Source organism: Antedon mediterranea, chromosome 2 (assembly GCF_964355755.1).
Source record: "Antedon mediterranea chromosome 2, ecAntMedi1.1, whole genome shotgun sequence".
In the NCBI taxonomy this organism is placed as follows: Eukaryota; Metazoa; Echinodermata; class Crinoidea; order Comatulida; family Antedonidae; genus Antedon; species Antedon mediterranea.
The window spans coordinates 35,151,718-35,168,115 of record NC_092671.1 but is presented as its reverse complement, the minus strand read 5'-3'; the positions used below and the strand labels follow the sequence as shown (position 1 = coordinate 35,168,115).

At 32.7% G+C, this 16,398-nt stretch overlaps 1 protein-coding gene across 3 annotated transcripts in view; it reads right to left on the bottom strand.

Annotated features, from left to right (window-relative positions):
* The window catches only part of LOC140040876 (USP6 N-terminal-like protein), a 47,233-nt gene that overhangs the window by 24,009 nt on the left and 6,826 nt on the right, over positions 1-16,398 (bottom strand). For all 3 annotated transcript variants that reach the window (XM_072087131.1, XM_072087130.1, XM_072087132.1), the window contains exons 4-7: positions 6,137-6,222; positions 4,894-4,936; positions 4,256-4,336; positions 3,313-3,420 (exon numbers count right to left, since the gene is read on the bottom strand). In XM_072087131.1, coding sequence (XP_071943232.1) covers positions 3,313-3,420; positions 4,256-4,336; positions 4,894-4,936; positions 6,137-6,222 — 318 coding nt within the window. The remainder of the gene's footprint in view (positions 1-3,312; positions 3,421-4,255; positions 4,337-4,893; positions 4,937-6,136; positions 6,223-16,398) is intronic.

Below are 16,398 nucleotides of genomic sequence, written 5' to 3'. Positions count from 1 at the left end.
TTGTGACGTCACAAACTGCACTCATTACCTCTTGATAATAGATAGAGGGTGCTGTTGACCTTAAAAAACACCATATTCCATTTTTTAAACTTCAGATGTTGGCATGTATGCTATTCATAAACTTTGGGCGGAGTCATCAACTACTGTATTCACAACAGTACTGTATTCACAACAGTACTGTATTCACAACAGTACTGTATTCACAACAGTACTGTATTCACAACAGTACTGTATTCACAACAGTACTGTATTCACAACAGTACTGTATTCATATACAACATTCTTCCCTTAATCTTTGCCACTATAAATTAACATACCAACCATAGGATATCAGAATCAGCAAATACTTTTATTAACATTAACAATTATTTTGTATAAAAAAAATTCTAAAGAAACTGTGACAACAACCAGGGAGGAATATAATTTCATTTCCTTGTTGACATAACGATAGAAATGGAAACACACTTCTGGTTCGATAAAACTCAAAACAACAAACTGTTGGTTTCAAACATCAAAACAAGACGATTTACAGTAGATTCACCAAAAAAATATTAATCGAAAAATCTTGTTTGTTACATTGAATCGATGAAGCCGCAAATCACTTATCTATAATACATAATGACTATAGTTTTATTTATAACCAAACCACCAATAACAAATGACAAAACATTGTTTTCGCTTGTTTCTAACCTTGATACTATTGATAGAGGTTTCAGTTGCTAAAATATTTTGGGGAAGTTAAAAAGTTGAAAAAATGTTTTAAACCGGGAACCGTTTGATTAGCAATAATTGATAATCGATCAGATGTCTGAAAATAGGAAACGGTTTTGTACAATACCTCAATATGGACGATGATGTCATATCACTACTATATTTGAGCATATCATTACCATATTTGGGAACATAACACTTTTTTTGTCAAACTAGTTTGATAGTGTAGACAGAGCTTTAGGAACCATACCAAAATTAAATCCATTTAGTTTTGGTATGGTTCCTAAAGCTCTGTTTACACTATCAAACTAGTTTGACAAAATGTTGAATATATTCTAAGTACTGTAGTTACTGGATTTATTCAGGTAATGTATCTACACAACATAAAAACAAATTCTTTTACAGGAAATCGTCTGCATGAAAAACATATTACCTTTAAATAACAGTGAAAGGTAATAACAGTGAAAGGTAATACCTTGAGAGTAAACACCTAAGCATTTGAATAATAAAAGCTACTGTATGGTTGATCAAATCATAGTCTATGAAACCTTGGCATTTAAAGCACTATAGAAAACAAATAAATTACTAGAGTTATTAAGCCCAACTCGGTATTATTGTGGATTTAGAGCACGTTTAGGTGTGTAAATACAAACTCCGACGAAAACCCAACATTGCGGGATGTTTAGTTAGAAGAAGTTGTCATTACTGTGTCCTTGGACAGTTTTTATGTCAAAACGAATATAAAATTGAACATAATAATTGTATTGTGGTTTTCTGGCAAGTAAGGTCTATAAAGCCAACAGTGGCATTTACAATTACATACCTATTTTCCTAAAACCATAAGTCTACTTTTTAGTTTAGCGTTGTTTTGACTAATCCGGCAAACTGTACAAAACCAGACAGTTCACCTAAAAGCATGCAAATTGAATTGAATGTTGATGTGGCATTTTCAGCTGATGAACAACAACAATATACAGTAATTACTGAAGTTATATAGACTAATTTGAGTGAAAATTGATGAATTTCATGAATTCTTGTCAATAAATGATATACTAACAACCAGAAAATAATTGTTATTAATTTCACTTCAAATAAATAATAAGGTATGCAAGAACACCACATCAAAGTTTAGCCGCAAAACTCAAAAACATCAAAGCAAAAATGTTGATAAAATGAGAAATGAACATCCATGTTTATTTAAAGCAGTCAGTCAGAATCAAACAGTACCGCTAAAAAATAACAACCATTAATCAATATGATCAATAATGTATTATGAAAGTGAATGGTATTTCACATTGATTTACCTTCTCATTAACTGCAATGGTGTTGTAAGTATTATTATCTAAACCTATATTTTGAATACTTAACTGTATTAATGCAAAACTTAATATCCAAATAACAAACAAAGAAGGCTCGCCATCCTAGACTAAATTTCTCTAATGTTTTATAACTTTTAATGTATTGATTAAAATCCTATTATGTGTTAGGCGTGTGGCGCAGTGGGTTTGGACGTTGGACTACTGATCGTAAGATCATGGGTTCGAAACCAAAGTTTGTCGCATTGCATGTATCCTAATAGGCAAGACAGTTTACTTTCGTTTAACTCTATCCAATACCTGGTATAGGTCAAAACACAACTGCTGAAATTATAGATTCTATCTCTAACATTTCGTCATCCTAAAAAACATGGACAACCTTGAATACTAAATTTCCACTCTCACTTATAACTTATCAGTTATTGTTTGGTCATAGAAAATGATCTAAAAAAATGACTGGGGTAATAATGTGAAGCATTTAGAAGCATTGTGCAATAAACGCTATATAAGAACGAACACATTATTATTCCGTTCCTTTCTGTGACTGGACTACATATTAATAGACTCTTGTTGTCTACTAGAAATGGCAAGTAACTTCAGTACAAATTAAAAAGTGATTAAATTTCCACGACGTTCACGGCAGAGATGCACACATGTATCAAGGTGAAATATAGTTTTTATTTTTGCAATAAAATATAGCCTATTTGTCTACTGGAAAAGGCAAGTGACATCATATTATGACACGATCCATGGAAACTGAAAGTATTTCGAATTTCCTCTTCTATGAATAAATCTTCGTTGACAACATGTAAACCGTTTAATACTAATACTGTACAAATAGAAAGCTCTTTTTACTGTAGCCTAAAGATTTGTAGTCAGCAATCAGCATTGACAATTAACAATCAAACAACTGTTACTCCTAGATTAATTAACTTCAGGTCAATCATAAGGATATTGTAAACAAATTCTCCTAGTATATCTAGACTACATTGTGTAGTACACATCTATACATCCTACACTATCCAATCTTAAATAATTCCTATGATGGAACATTTTCATGTTGTATCACTAAACTTTCCTAATACTACACAAACCAATAGTAGTATTAGAAGTCTATAACAATAGGAAGAAGGAAGGGCTCACGACTTTTTGGAAGACTTCATTATTTTTTCTTCTAATGTTGGCAACATTTAATATCATTAAAGTTCGTTAAATTAAGAGAATCTAGTTTATTTACCTACGTAGCTGGCTTAAGACATGAAAAATGTTACAATGGTCAACATACCTCGTAAATGTTTGGCTGTTCTTGTTTGATTTTATTTATATCTAGTAACTTCATCCAAATAATTCCTCGTAATGAATCTGGAATGCCCTTATATACTCGTCTTGTCAACTGTAAATATAATTTCATTGATAGTAATTGCTTCCCCAAAATGGAAAACTATACAGTTAAACCTCCCGTAAGCGGCCACCCTCGGGACCGGGAAAAATGGCCGCTTACGGGCGGTACCAAATACACTTATTACATAGGAAGACCAAACAGGCTTTTGAAAGTGCGGAGGGAGGTGGCCACTCAGGGAGGTTAAACTATAATATAAAAGTTTAAGCATTTTTATACAATTTTTACTGTATTTTTATCACTTCTCGATATTAATTGTGTTGTATTTTTTCAAATCTAGGAGGTATTTATTATTTTTACTATGTACCTCGAATTTCCAGCTAATATTGTTCGTATTGTATATATATATATTTTATCTGTCAACGATTTTAACTTCTATATGAATTTTATAACCATTGTAAATTTTTAGGCCTATATTATGTCATTTGAATATTCAATATTTTATGTGTTTTACTGTATAGTATGTTTTATCGAGGGCCCTAAATGATCAGTTCCATTAGGAACGGGATAGGCTACCCTCAGTAAAGATGGTAATAAATAAATAAATAAAAACGCCCCGATCCCTCTTAAAAACCCCTCTGAACAATAAACAGTAGCAATAAATACACATAGTAAAAATTATATCAGTTTGTTTTAGCCAGTGTAAAAAATTATTTCAATATCAAAATTAGACTAGATAATATGTAAAAAGGGCCTAATGGCCAATAAAAGATGATTAAAAACTAAAACTTGGTCATTACCATGGCAACAAATGGTATTGGATGTCTGTAACCATAGATACAATACAATTGTTTGTAGGTCATATATTGTATGATGGATGGATATCTACCTTTTCACTTGGAGCATATTTCTTCCATTGCTTCAACATTTTCATCCATTTATCTCTCCTTTCTATCTCCGTTAACTTCGCCTGTAAAGTAATTTAGTATAAACAATTAAAAACGCTGATTCTACGCGCCTCGAGTACTCTTGAGCGGTATTTTTTTGTTCATACTCATCCAACAGCGAGTAACTCGCCAATTACAGGATAGATAAACTATTTAATAATTTATCGTGCTTATAAACTAAGTCTCATTTGAGGCTTAGGGAGTGGAGTTGAAAGAGTCATGAGTTACAACCCTGCACTTGGTCAGGATTGAACCCGGGACCTCGGGATTGGAAGGCAAGCACGTTAACCACCAAGCTACAGCTCCACACGTATGTGCACTATATAAATCCATATTATTATAATTATTGTTTACTATTCTATATTGTTCAGAAATCTTAATTCCTAATAATTTTGTACACAATGACAATACCATTATTGTAAACATTCAAAATTCCTTCTATTTATTGCTTTAAAAAGCAGATTTTAACTGATCCTGACAGCTTAAACATTTATGTATTAACTACTGTACATCCGTGTTTTCTGTATTTAAAAAATCAAATTGTGTTTCGATTTTCAAATAGCAAATATTCCAAACTCACCTTTTTCTCTTCTTCTGAAAGAGTTTGAGGTATAACATCTTTACTGTAGTTGAAAGAAAAGAAAACATCATTTATTTTAAATTTCTTTTGCAGCAACGGACATCTTCAACACATCCAAAATTACATGTCACGTTTTTGAAATCTCCAAATTCTAAACACATTCATAAATTGTTCTAAACTAATTTGCTAACTTTGTTTATAAAAAATTATTGTTGTGTTAACGTTAGCCTACTGTTCAGGCCTATGCCTATTGCTTGCTCCTGGCAAGATTGTACTTGATGACATGCCGAATAAATTTGCTTGTGTTTTTTACATTATTTTTATTTTTTGGCTATCAATTGATTTAGATATAAAAGAAAAATTAAAAAGGTAAAAAAAACCGTATTACGTTAGGTCATTTCAAATCTTTATGTTCATTTAATATTGGGAAGTAATTGCCTAGGGCACACAAGGCAATTACTAGGACTAAGTACTTCATTAAATTAAAGTGCGTGTAATCACATCTTGAGCTGTGGTTTGTACTTTAATGTGTATCTGCTGTGAACTAGGATGTTAATAGATAGTAAACAATCAAATATCCCTACAATTTTTGATTACAAATAATGCATGTTACTTTAAACCAGGTCATTTCTTGTCATAAGTTTTTACGTTTAAATTGTGATAAAACGAGAGAAACAATGCACTACCGAAGTAGCTCGCGTCAAATGTCCTCTCGTGGATGGTCTTTAGGCCTAGCCTAGCTAGGCTTAGATTTGTAGGCCTAGCTGGTAAACAGCGGTAACGTACAAACATCGTACGCTGCATTAATTGTCTGTTTTTGGCTGAATCCTTAATACAAATTGGGGAAAACCGAGTATTTTTTCTAAAAAGTTTGATTCTTCCATTTGACCATCATCAATCAAAATTAAATTTAAGGATTAATTGTTTTTTATGAATGAATAAGGCCATATAGTTTTCTTTAGCATTAATTTGATGGGTGATTTTGGTAAACGCACGCACACGGACGGCTCACTAGAACCATTATTTCCCAATGCTTTTATTTATCTTCATTTTTCATGTTTTTGGGGACAATACTGTATCTTTCAGGATAAATTTTTTTTATGAATAAGGCCATGGTTTTCTTCAGCATGCATGATTTTGGTAAACATCATCTTTAACACCATATTTCAATCGCACACGGACGGCCGACTAGAATAGAACCATTATTTCCCATGGTTTTAATGGTCACACAGTCACCACTTACTGAAGGAATCCAAATCTGTCGGTCACTTTATAGATAATGAAGCCTGCATCCTCCCATTGATCATCTTCGGCACCTTCATCGTAGCCCTACAAAGATAAAAGTTTAATGTCTAATTATTTGGAGGTTTATTTTCATCGATGGTCAAATCTTAAGGCTTATAGCTTCTTTGCATTTCATCATTAATTATTCTGTATTCAATGTGTGGAGAAACCAAATAAACAAAACCAAACAAATTTTTATTTTACAGATACAGATAAACTTTATTTCATCCATGTGAACAAAGTTGCAGTTATACAATAATGATGATTTTGAACACTTAACAATTTAAGTAAATATATCAAACAGATTAGTCTCTAAAAATTAAGATTGTACAGTATCCTAGGAGGGATAAACAACCCTTCTATAGGGTTCGTATGTGTTGACGATAACCGGAGTCTACTGCTCTATTCAATAAAGCTAGAGACAATTAGAGAATTGAGAGGATGGGTGAAGTGAACTTTTTTGTCATTAAACTATTTATTTCTAGTTTCCATTATAATCGAGGCATTGAATTTTACGATACTATCAGTGATTCTATGAAAATGCTTTAAAATTTCCTGGAACCGGTAACACAGTTTGAAGTCATTGTAGATATCTCGGTAACTTGGCATGTGATTGGCCAGAAGTTCTGATTAATCGCAAACAAATTGGAAAAGTTAAAACCGAGGTGAATCAAAGAATGCTCCTCAAGAGCCTAAAGTAGCTTTAGCGTTGTTGTATTATAAATTTATGTTTATATCTAATAAATTTTGCGAAAATTTTCAACAATAATCCAACGCAAATAAGCATAGAAAGTTAGAGTTGAAACTACCGATAAAGATAATGCGGAATAAGCATTTCAAAAGTATCACACTCTCCATGAACCAGGAAGATAGTAGAATTCTGTAGTAGAATAGAAATTAAGAATGTTTTGAACAATGGAATCTATCAATGCCTACATTATAATAAACATAAAAATTATTCATAGCGCAAGTCTGAAAAATACATTCCATATGATCTTTACTTTGAAATATGTTTTCTACTAAAAACTTAACTAACCATTTTTACTAACAATATTTTCGTAAAAGGAAATCGAAATAGACACAGATGAACAGATGTAGTGCGGTTGGTTGAATGGCTGATATTAATGTGTGATTTAGTTGCCCACGCTTAGGGCTACACATAACCTAGTTTTAAATCTCACGATCATATAATGTCATGAAGAAATTGAAGAAGATTTTAGAAATAAAAAGCTTTCGTTCTTATTACTTGTTTAACGATCCCAAGATTACTATTACTTTCTCGTTTTCTTGAGCGCGTCGGATACACTTGGGCAAATTCGGAATTCCTTGACTTTTATCGGTTATTTCTAAAGTCTTCTTCAGTACATACTTGGTGTCGAATTATAATTATAGCTCAGGCTTGTAGCATTTCTATCAGTATCAGTGACACTATAAATACTTGCACGAAAAAAATGCATCCACATGACTTAAGTAGTGAGGAAACAAACCAAAAGGGAGGCGATCACGTGGCCGGCAAGGGCTCATGGCGGAAATTGTTAAACCTCTAACAAAAATATAATTTTCTTGCATTTTTAGATAAAATGATATTGTTGATGGGCAATCTCATAATATAGAAATAGATATAGATAAAAAGATTAAACTATCTATCAATTAATTAAATCTATCAATTAATCAATGAAGTGACTATACTGTATGTCGCTGGTTTACAGGTCAGGTTTAAACCAACCAAAGTGACAATGGTAGTATATAATATTATCTGTATGTACTACTGTAAAAATAATATCTATTCGGTCACCAATGAAAAATAACAAATAGTTAAAATTCTGCCCTCCCTCCATACAATACAAACAGTTAAAATAAAACCTTATACAAAAAAATTAAACACTTGTAATACAAATGAAACTACGGTATACATAACATGAAATAAAGTGTTTGTTAAAACAGTCTTAAATATCAAAATTGTTTGTAAACTTTTTGTCATTTTGAACTTATTTTTGAATGAAATAATTGTGTATCCTTTGTATACGTAGTGTTTAACGCAGACATATTCACAAATAAACTGTAGAACTTTTTACAAAACAAAAAACTACTGTACCTACCCAAGTTTTTGGCTGAATCTCATTATTATCTTTATCTTTAATCATGATCAATCAATTATAAATTGACAACTGTTAAACTAGGTATCCCAATGAAAGCGCACAGAGGGGTATCACTTTTGAAATATTGACGAAATTCGAAAAAGTAGTATGACTTTGATGTTAAATAAATCGTATTCAATCTTAATTAATACTTACAAAATTTATATTGTTTGAAAGTACTTGTTTTAATCTATGTATAAGTGTGTTTATAATTAAAATTAATGAATTAGTTGCCGAGAAAATGCGATTTTAAAACGGTTCTTAAATCCCGTCGAGCCGATTTCCGCGCGTTGAAAACCTCATCGGAAAATCCCCATCAGTTTTCAAAACATGATCGCACGATTACCATTGGAGCTAGCGGATTAATTTTTGTTGTATGTTATCAGGCTTTAAATAAGCTTTAATTTGATACGAAAATCGTCTTCTATAAATAGGTTTTTCGTAACGAAAAGTCAATTTTTGTGACAAAAATCCAATTTTGATTCACCGTTTATGGAAAAATATTATGGATTTTGGTATTAAATTATAGCTAAATCTACATTGAAATCGATAAAACATAGCTTACAAACGTATTGTGCATGGTAATTGAGCGAACTACATTTTAAAATGGTGCATGAGGCGTAAATCCCGTTCAAAATTTTAAAGATCCAACCATTATAATCCGGTGAATATTGTAGTGAGTAAAATATTGTACTCTAAAATACGCGCGTGTTTGTTGTGGCGTTTTCCGTTAAATACATTAATGCACCCTATCAGCGAATGGTACGTTCCATATTTTGAACACGTTGTTTAGTTTTCCTCGCTCGAGTTCGACCGGCTCGACGCGAGATTTGTGACAGCAGCGATGTCGGAGATTGACATGTCCTTTTCCGTCGTAGAATATCTGGTTTTACACATTAATTTAACAACTTAAAATTGATGTAATGTGCGGAAGATTTATTATGCAAGTATACAATGCAAATGCGTTAGGTTAAAATGTACCGAGGAAATTTATTAAGCTAATTTACCAACGTTACATTTGACTCTGTATACGGCGGCCGAAAGTCATTAACTGCGACCGAAATACTTTAACGGAGCGACTACTGATCGCGAGTAAGCCGTGACTTGGCCTAAACTTTAGCTCCGTATTTCAATTTAATAACGTAATAATACGAAAAGAAAACAATTTATATAATGTTATATATACTATTCAGGTAAACAATTAATTGTTTTAATTAACATTGATTATTTTAAATGAGTTTATTTTGACCCATATTGTGCGTTTGCCTTAAAAGAGCATATCTTACTTAGCAGCCCGGCTTAGATTTGGTGTCATAATCATATGGGCCTAAAATCTTGTTTTACGTATTCAAAAGTTATATATAATAGTATTTATGATTGAAATTATAAATATAAAGTATATTAAAATATTCTAATAATTATACTTACCGAAAATTAGTGTAAAAGAAAGGAAACAGTACACACCGTTTTTAACATACTTTTTCATTTTTTCTTTTTATAATTTTAAATTTCACCATTAAAAAAATTATTTTTTTTCATATACACATCTAAAATATATTTATTAATGAAATATACACTACATTCTAACAAGTACAAAAAAAATTAAATGAATTAGTACAGTAGTTCAAAAGTTACAGATCATTGAAAAATAGCAGTTTTTTCATTTTTTAGGGAATTCCAGCAAAAATGGGCGTTAAATGCTTTCCTACCACTTTGCGGACCAATAATTTTAAAAATAGGTTTCGTTGAGGCTCCAAAAAAAATAGAGTTGTACAACTCTGTGATATCTATAGGTTTAACAAAATTCAAAACTTTTAACTAATTATTGTAAAAGTTATAACCTTTTAAAAATGCTTCCAATTTCAACTGCAAAAAACACCATTTTTAGGCAAAAAATCGTATATTTTTTTACCACTTTAAATAACCATAACTTTAGAACGGGTAATCGGATTTCAATCATTTAAATCGCAAAATGCTAATTACATTAAGTTCTTTATGGTTAACTGAAAGAAAATGTAAAAAAATTAATCTGAATTTTTTCATTGGGATACCTAGTTAAACCGTAACAATAACAGAGACCACAGTATAATAATAAAAAGATTCACTATTTATATTAATGATGATAATGATGGATTGCCATACGTCATAAACCACAGGCAAATTTAACCACAGATATTGGAAATATTCAATCTAATTACAGGAAGCATTGTATTGTATTGATATAATCAGAATTTTATTTAACAATTGAAAAACAGTACAACAGATATTCAATATAATATAATAATATAATATAATATAATATAAATCTCTTTATTCATCTCATAAAACAAACAAAAACAAGCAAGGAGTAAAACATATTTTTAACGATGAAAGGGACCTCCAAGAAACCCCAAGGGGCTTGTGATAGGAGGCCCACTAAAAACTAGCTACATTAAATAAGCTACCGTAATAAGAATAACTGAATAAATAAATTAATTAATATTAATAAATAAATAAATAAATAGACGAATACTGTAGACCATTAATTAACAGGGGATGCGCATTGTTAGGGAATACCCAATGCCAGGATAAAATAATTGTTAATATTTTCAACTGATTGCAATTGATTGATTCACAAATCAAGAAAAACTAAATTTTTGACTACGGTACACACAACTAAGAATAATTTCCCAGATTTTTAAAAAATATTTAATTTCAATTTTCAATCAAATGACGAGCCATTGCCTCTCACATTCTAGTCTGATTCCCTTAATTATTAGGCATATCAATCCTATACTGTAGAAAGTCATTAAAACAAAGTTTTGGTTAACTGAATTTACTTCCTCTCATATCAATGTTTTAAACCAATTACAGTAAATAACACATACACCAATATATATATCGTATCATGAATTATGGTAGTAAAGCTGTTGCGTTTAGATAGCTTAAACTCATCTGTTATCGTAAGCCATTAGATACAAGTGAAATATCACACAGCGTGTCGTGTTTATCTTTTAAATAAAATCTCATGAACACAATATTGCTTTTTCGGTTTAAACTGGAAAAACATTCGATAAGTTTTATTTAAAATTATATATTTTTTTCCTTGGATAGTTAGAATATAATATTTATTTGGTCAGATGGCAATGGTGAGAAAAGCTCTGTCTACACGATCAAACTTTACAGTATGTGACAAAAAAATGTGATGTGCCCATAATATGGACATGATGATGTCATATCACTACCATATTTGAGCCTATCACTACCATATTTGGCACATCACACTTTTTTTTTATAGTGTAGACAGAGCTTAATATTAACCTTGGTAAAAGAATCAACAACTATTGTAATGGTAATGCGCAATTTTCAAATTTACTTCGATACTTGTTATTGTAGCAATTCATTCTAAATAAAATAGTCACCAACTTTACTGTATATCAGTCATTAATATGCATAAGCATTTTTAGGGCAAGTAGCCAATCAGAGCCTTCCTTAGAAAAAGTATTAAGAACAGTCTGAAAACATACAACAGTAGGTCAAACGTCACGACCTTGATATGACTGTACCATAACATTTATTATATCATAAATTAAATGATGCGGTTTAGTAATATCCGAATAGAAAGCTTGGCTATAATACATAATTGTGTAGGGACATAATAAACAATAGTGTCCTATATTTGTGTAATATTTCTGTAGTTTTTTAAATCTAAACTAATGATCTTTATCCACAGTGAAGATCTCTGTCTCTTTATTGTTATTAAAAAAAAAAAAAGAAATTACAAAAGTTCGTTTGTGGTCAAAGTATTCAAATAAACAATGAATTGCTCGGTCATTAGTATTTCTATTTGAAAATTAAAATCAGTTGCGTTGTTAATCTATCGAAAGTTAAACATTTAGTTCCATTCATTTTAAATTAACAATATCCACAAATGTCACAGTCAGTATTGCAGCAGGCATTTTGATATGTTTCTTGGGGCACCGGACTGAATCTGGGCGTGATGTGAAAGCAGCTTAACTGAAATATTCTTATGTTTGATTAAGGTGATCAAACACGATTCTGGCATACTTCTCCTCAATAAATTTTCATATGCCTACAGTAGCCTATTTACAGTAGCCTATAGGTCTGTAGTGTAGCAAGACTGCTAGTGAAATTGTACTACTTATTACCGTATATTTTGGTGTATAAGTCGCACTTTTGACACGCAAATTTGACCTCTAAATTAAGGGTGCGTCTTATACACCGAACATAAATGCCTCACCACACAGAATGATTGTACATAATCGTCACCTCGTTGGCGCGGCTAGGCCTAGGCTAGCTACAGTGTAATAACGTAACGGCAACCTGTTTCTTCCTAGTTTTCAAGGCATTTTAGCATGATGTTATACTAAATATGATGAAAAGATTTGTTCATTATAGAGCTGTTTTAGGCGCTCCGATAAAATTTCATTTGTAAACGTATACGATTGGAATGTATTTATTAATAGTTATACGCACGATCGCCGACCGCCGTACCCCTAGCGCAAGCCCTTCTTGGCGGCCACATGGTGTGCGGTATTCGACTAGTATATTCTCCAGTTGATTATAGCATGGACCTAGCGTACACACTTCTCGGATACATAGATACTAATCGAATACGATTGTCCGTGAAAACGTGCGCCCTCTCGAAATGATCGAGCGAGGCTAGCCCATACACGTGCGTGTTACACACACGGTCATGCACTCGATGTTACGGGTGCGAAACTCATGAATAACAAGTTAGAAAGAACTTGTTGAGGCTGGGCGCGGCCGAGCCTAGGTAAGAAAAAAACCTAAATAAAGGACGCCGTTGTAGATGTAACAAAATATATTATTACAATATATTGATTACAATTTAATAAAAAATTGTTTTGATGAAATATAAGGTGCGTCTTATACATCAACGATATAAAAAATACCGATATTTTACTCTCAGTTAGGGGGTGCGTCTTATACACAGGTGCGACTTATACACCGAAATATACGGTATACAAATTATAAAGTAAAGTAAGGCCAAGTGTGTTTCCACATAGTTTATGGATGGCATTTATTTACTTTATAGTATAATGAGTTCAAAGGTATAATAATCAGTCATAAACAACAGTATCTATTTTTATATTAATTAGTGTGCCAACACATTATTAATATAAAAAATTAATATTATGTTTTAACAATATACATACCATACTGTACACACCCTATTTAATGAATATGATTTAGCTTTACTGTATATTTTTCCAATTATTAAACTATAATATAAAGACTAGCCAATGTAGGTCCAATGTAAAATTATGACAATTGATGGGTATTTTTAAACTCATCATACAGGCGATGCTCACGCTACCCATTCGCATTTCTGCAAATTACGATTGGGGTTGTCAATTTGTGAAAAAAATAATTATATCATTCGCAAAACTTGCAAAAATAATTTTTCCTTAAAACCTCAAATTTCATCCGCTTAGTTAGGCTTCAAATATTAAAGTTTTATGTAAACCACAACGACTTTGCCGCCGCCAGCCTATAATAAGTGACAGCGATGTAGCGTTACTTGCTATCAATGATGTTTTTTTCGCGTCACTTGAATAAATTAAAACGAGTTTTTCGTTAGGAGGCTTATTAATTGTACAATGCAGTTTGTGACCTGAAATTAGATCTAAAAAATGTAGGGAATGGGACTTAATTTGTGAACAAATTATTTTACTAATTTACCTTTATTGTACCTGTCTTAGGGTGTGTTTCTACTAGATGCATCCGAGTGTGTTATCACCCACAGGGTACAACAAAAGGCTGCTTCAACCATACATTGGGTTGGATGATCTCTATTGTTGAAACTGCAGGTCTATACAATAAAGCTGATTATATTTTGACTATCTACCAGATCAATCACATAGTTTTGATGGCTAATTTTTATACAAGTCATTTTGTAACTGGAAAAGTCTACACTATCAAACTTTATGCGACTAGTAACAAAATACAGGCCTCGAATTTTACCGCGGCCACCGCGGCCAGTGCCGTCGGTGCCCTCCCAGTTGGCCTCACTGCCCTCGAAAATTAATAGCACCCACGGCCACTACTGGCCTGCCCTTTTTTTTGCGTTGGCCGTGAGTGCCCTTCCCGAGTTTTACCACAATAAAAACCACTGAAGTAGATAGAAAATAATGTCAAGAATATCGGACGAGACGCAAAACTATCGCCTGTCTTCGTTGTAAAGGGGATTTCCCTAAAAAACGCATTTACTTAGAGAAAACATCGAACATATTTATATAACCAAAACAATATCGTCCCGGCCGCCGTGCGTGGTAAATAATGGTATAGATAGTACATTAAAATACAGTGGTGTACACTTTTAATAATAAAGCTAAAAACGTTCCTCGATCGGAGGTCACTGGAAGTATTAAAGTCGCACCACCCCCGCCTCAATAATCGAGCTAGCCGCCTTCGTTGAAAAAAAAATTACACGCACTCCTAGCCTAGCCTATCCTCCCGCCGCCGAACCGATCAAGCACACGCGATTCAATACATTGGGAAAACAATTCCATTTGACGCACACGCACCCTCTGATAAGAAATTTCACACGAAGAGGATCGGTCGTTGGAAAAACAATTCCTTTTGACGTACACGCACCCTCTGATATGAAAATACCATGTGCGTTCCTGCATGGTGTAGTCCATTCCATTATACGTGTAAAATTAGGGGTGTCAACTTTTAGTACTAAAGTTAAACCGGTACCTCAACCCGAAGATCGTTGGAAGTATATTATATTTATATTTTATCGCACCCACCTCAATAATCCAGCCGACAGATCATCGAAAAATCTTGTTTAACGACGTCGTACACTAAATTAACAAACGCGTTTTTACCGAACTCAAGGAAATGGTATAGTCCACAATACACGTGCAGAAGCCTAAACAGAGAGAGAGGGGTCGGCGTCCGTCCGTGTTTTGAATTCTTATGAATATGGATTATACTAACAAAAAAGCTTCAGAAATCAAAACTCGGAAAATAACAATAATTTATATTCTACAACATAATGTCATTGGCTTGATTTTTACCGTGGTTAACACTCTGTGTATGAATAGTTGTAGGCCTACAAACAAATTGTTTAAATTGTAACCTGTGTTCTCCGTCCGCTGCGCCTTAGTGTAGGGTCTTTACCTGTTGGGCCTGGCTTCACATGCCTTTTTTTTATCGCATTGTTTGAAACTAAACGAAACAACTGTGAACGCTAAACATCGTACCTTAATAATTATTATTTATATGGATCGTAAATACACGTAATATTTATATATAATGAAATACAAAAAGATGTAGACAGTCCTCTCCTACTACTACTACGCAATCTGATGAATAGGGGAAATTCCCCCAAAAATGTTTGCGGGTAGAATTTTTTTTTTTTTGAAAAAAATTCCACCCGGGCGCTCAACCGGAAACAAGCTATTTTTTAATTTTGGCCTAGTTATTAAAATATTTTTTAATTTTGGCCTTGGTGCCCCTTCGATTTAAAACAAATGGCCTTGGTGCCCTCCCATTTGGCCTTGGTGCCCCTCAAATCAACGAAAACCGGAGGCCAAATGGCCTTGCCCCTAAAATCCCCAAATTCGAGGCCTGAAAATATGATGTGCTCATATACAGTATGCACATGATGATGTCATATCACTACCTACCATAATTGGGCATATTAATTACTATCATATTTGGTATTTGGGCACATCTTTGTCAAACTAGTTTGATAGTGTAGACTGAGCTTTATAACCTAAGTTTTACTGTGGTTTGTTCTGTGTTCAAACACAAACATTACACGATTATAAAGTAGGTACCTGTGTTATGCAATGGGAATGTATTTACTATAACTGTACACCTTGTCTGACGTTACATTCTGAAACCTAACAAGAGTTAACTGTAAAGTTAAATTGGATGTACAGTCTCTGAAAACACAGTTTATCTGAGCTTGGAGTAACTTCTCCATGATCTGAGTTACAATACATTAGGGAATGATACAAAACTAATAAGATTTGGATCACCTTGACTGCGTTCTATGCTATACTTTAGTGCATGTGAACACAACATAACATGAGAATCAACCACT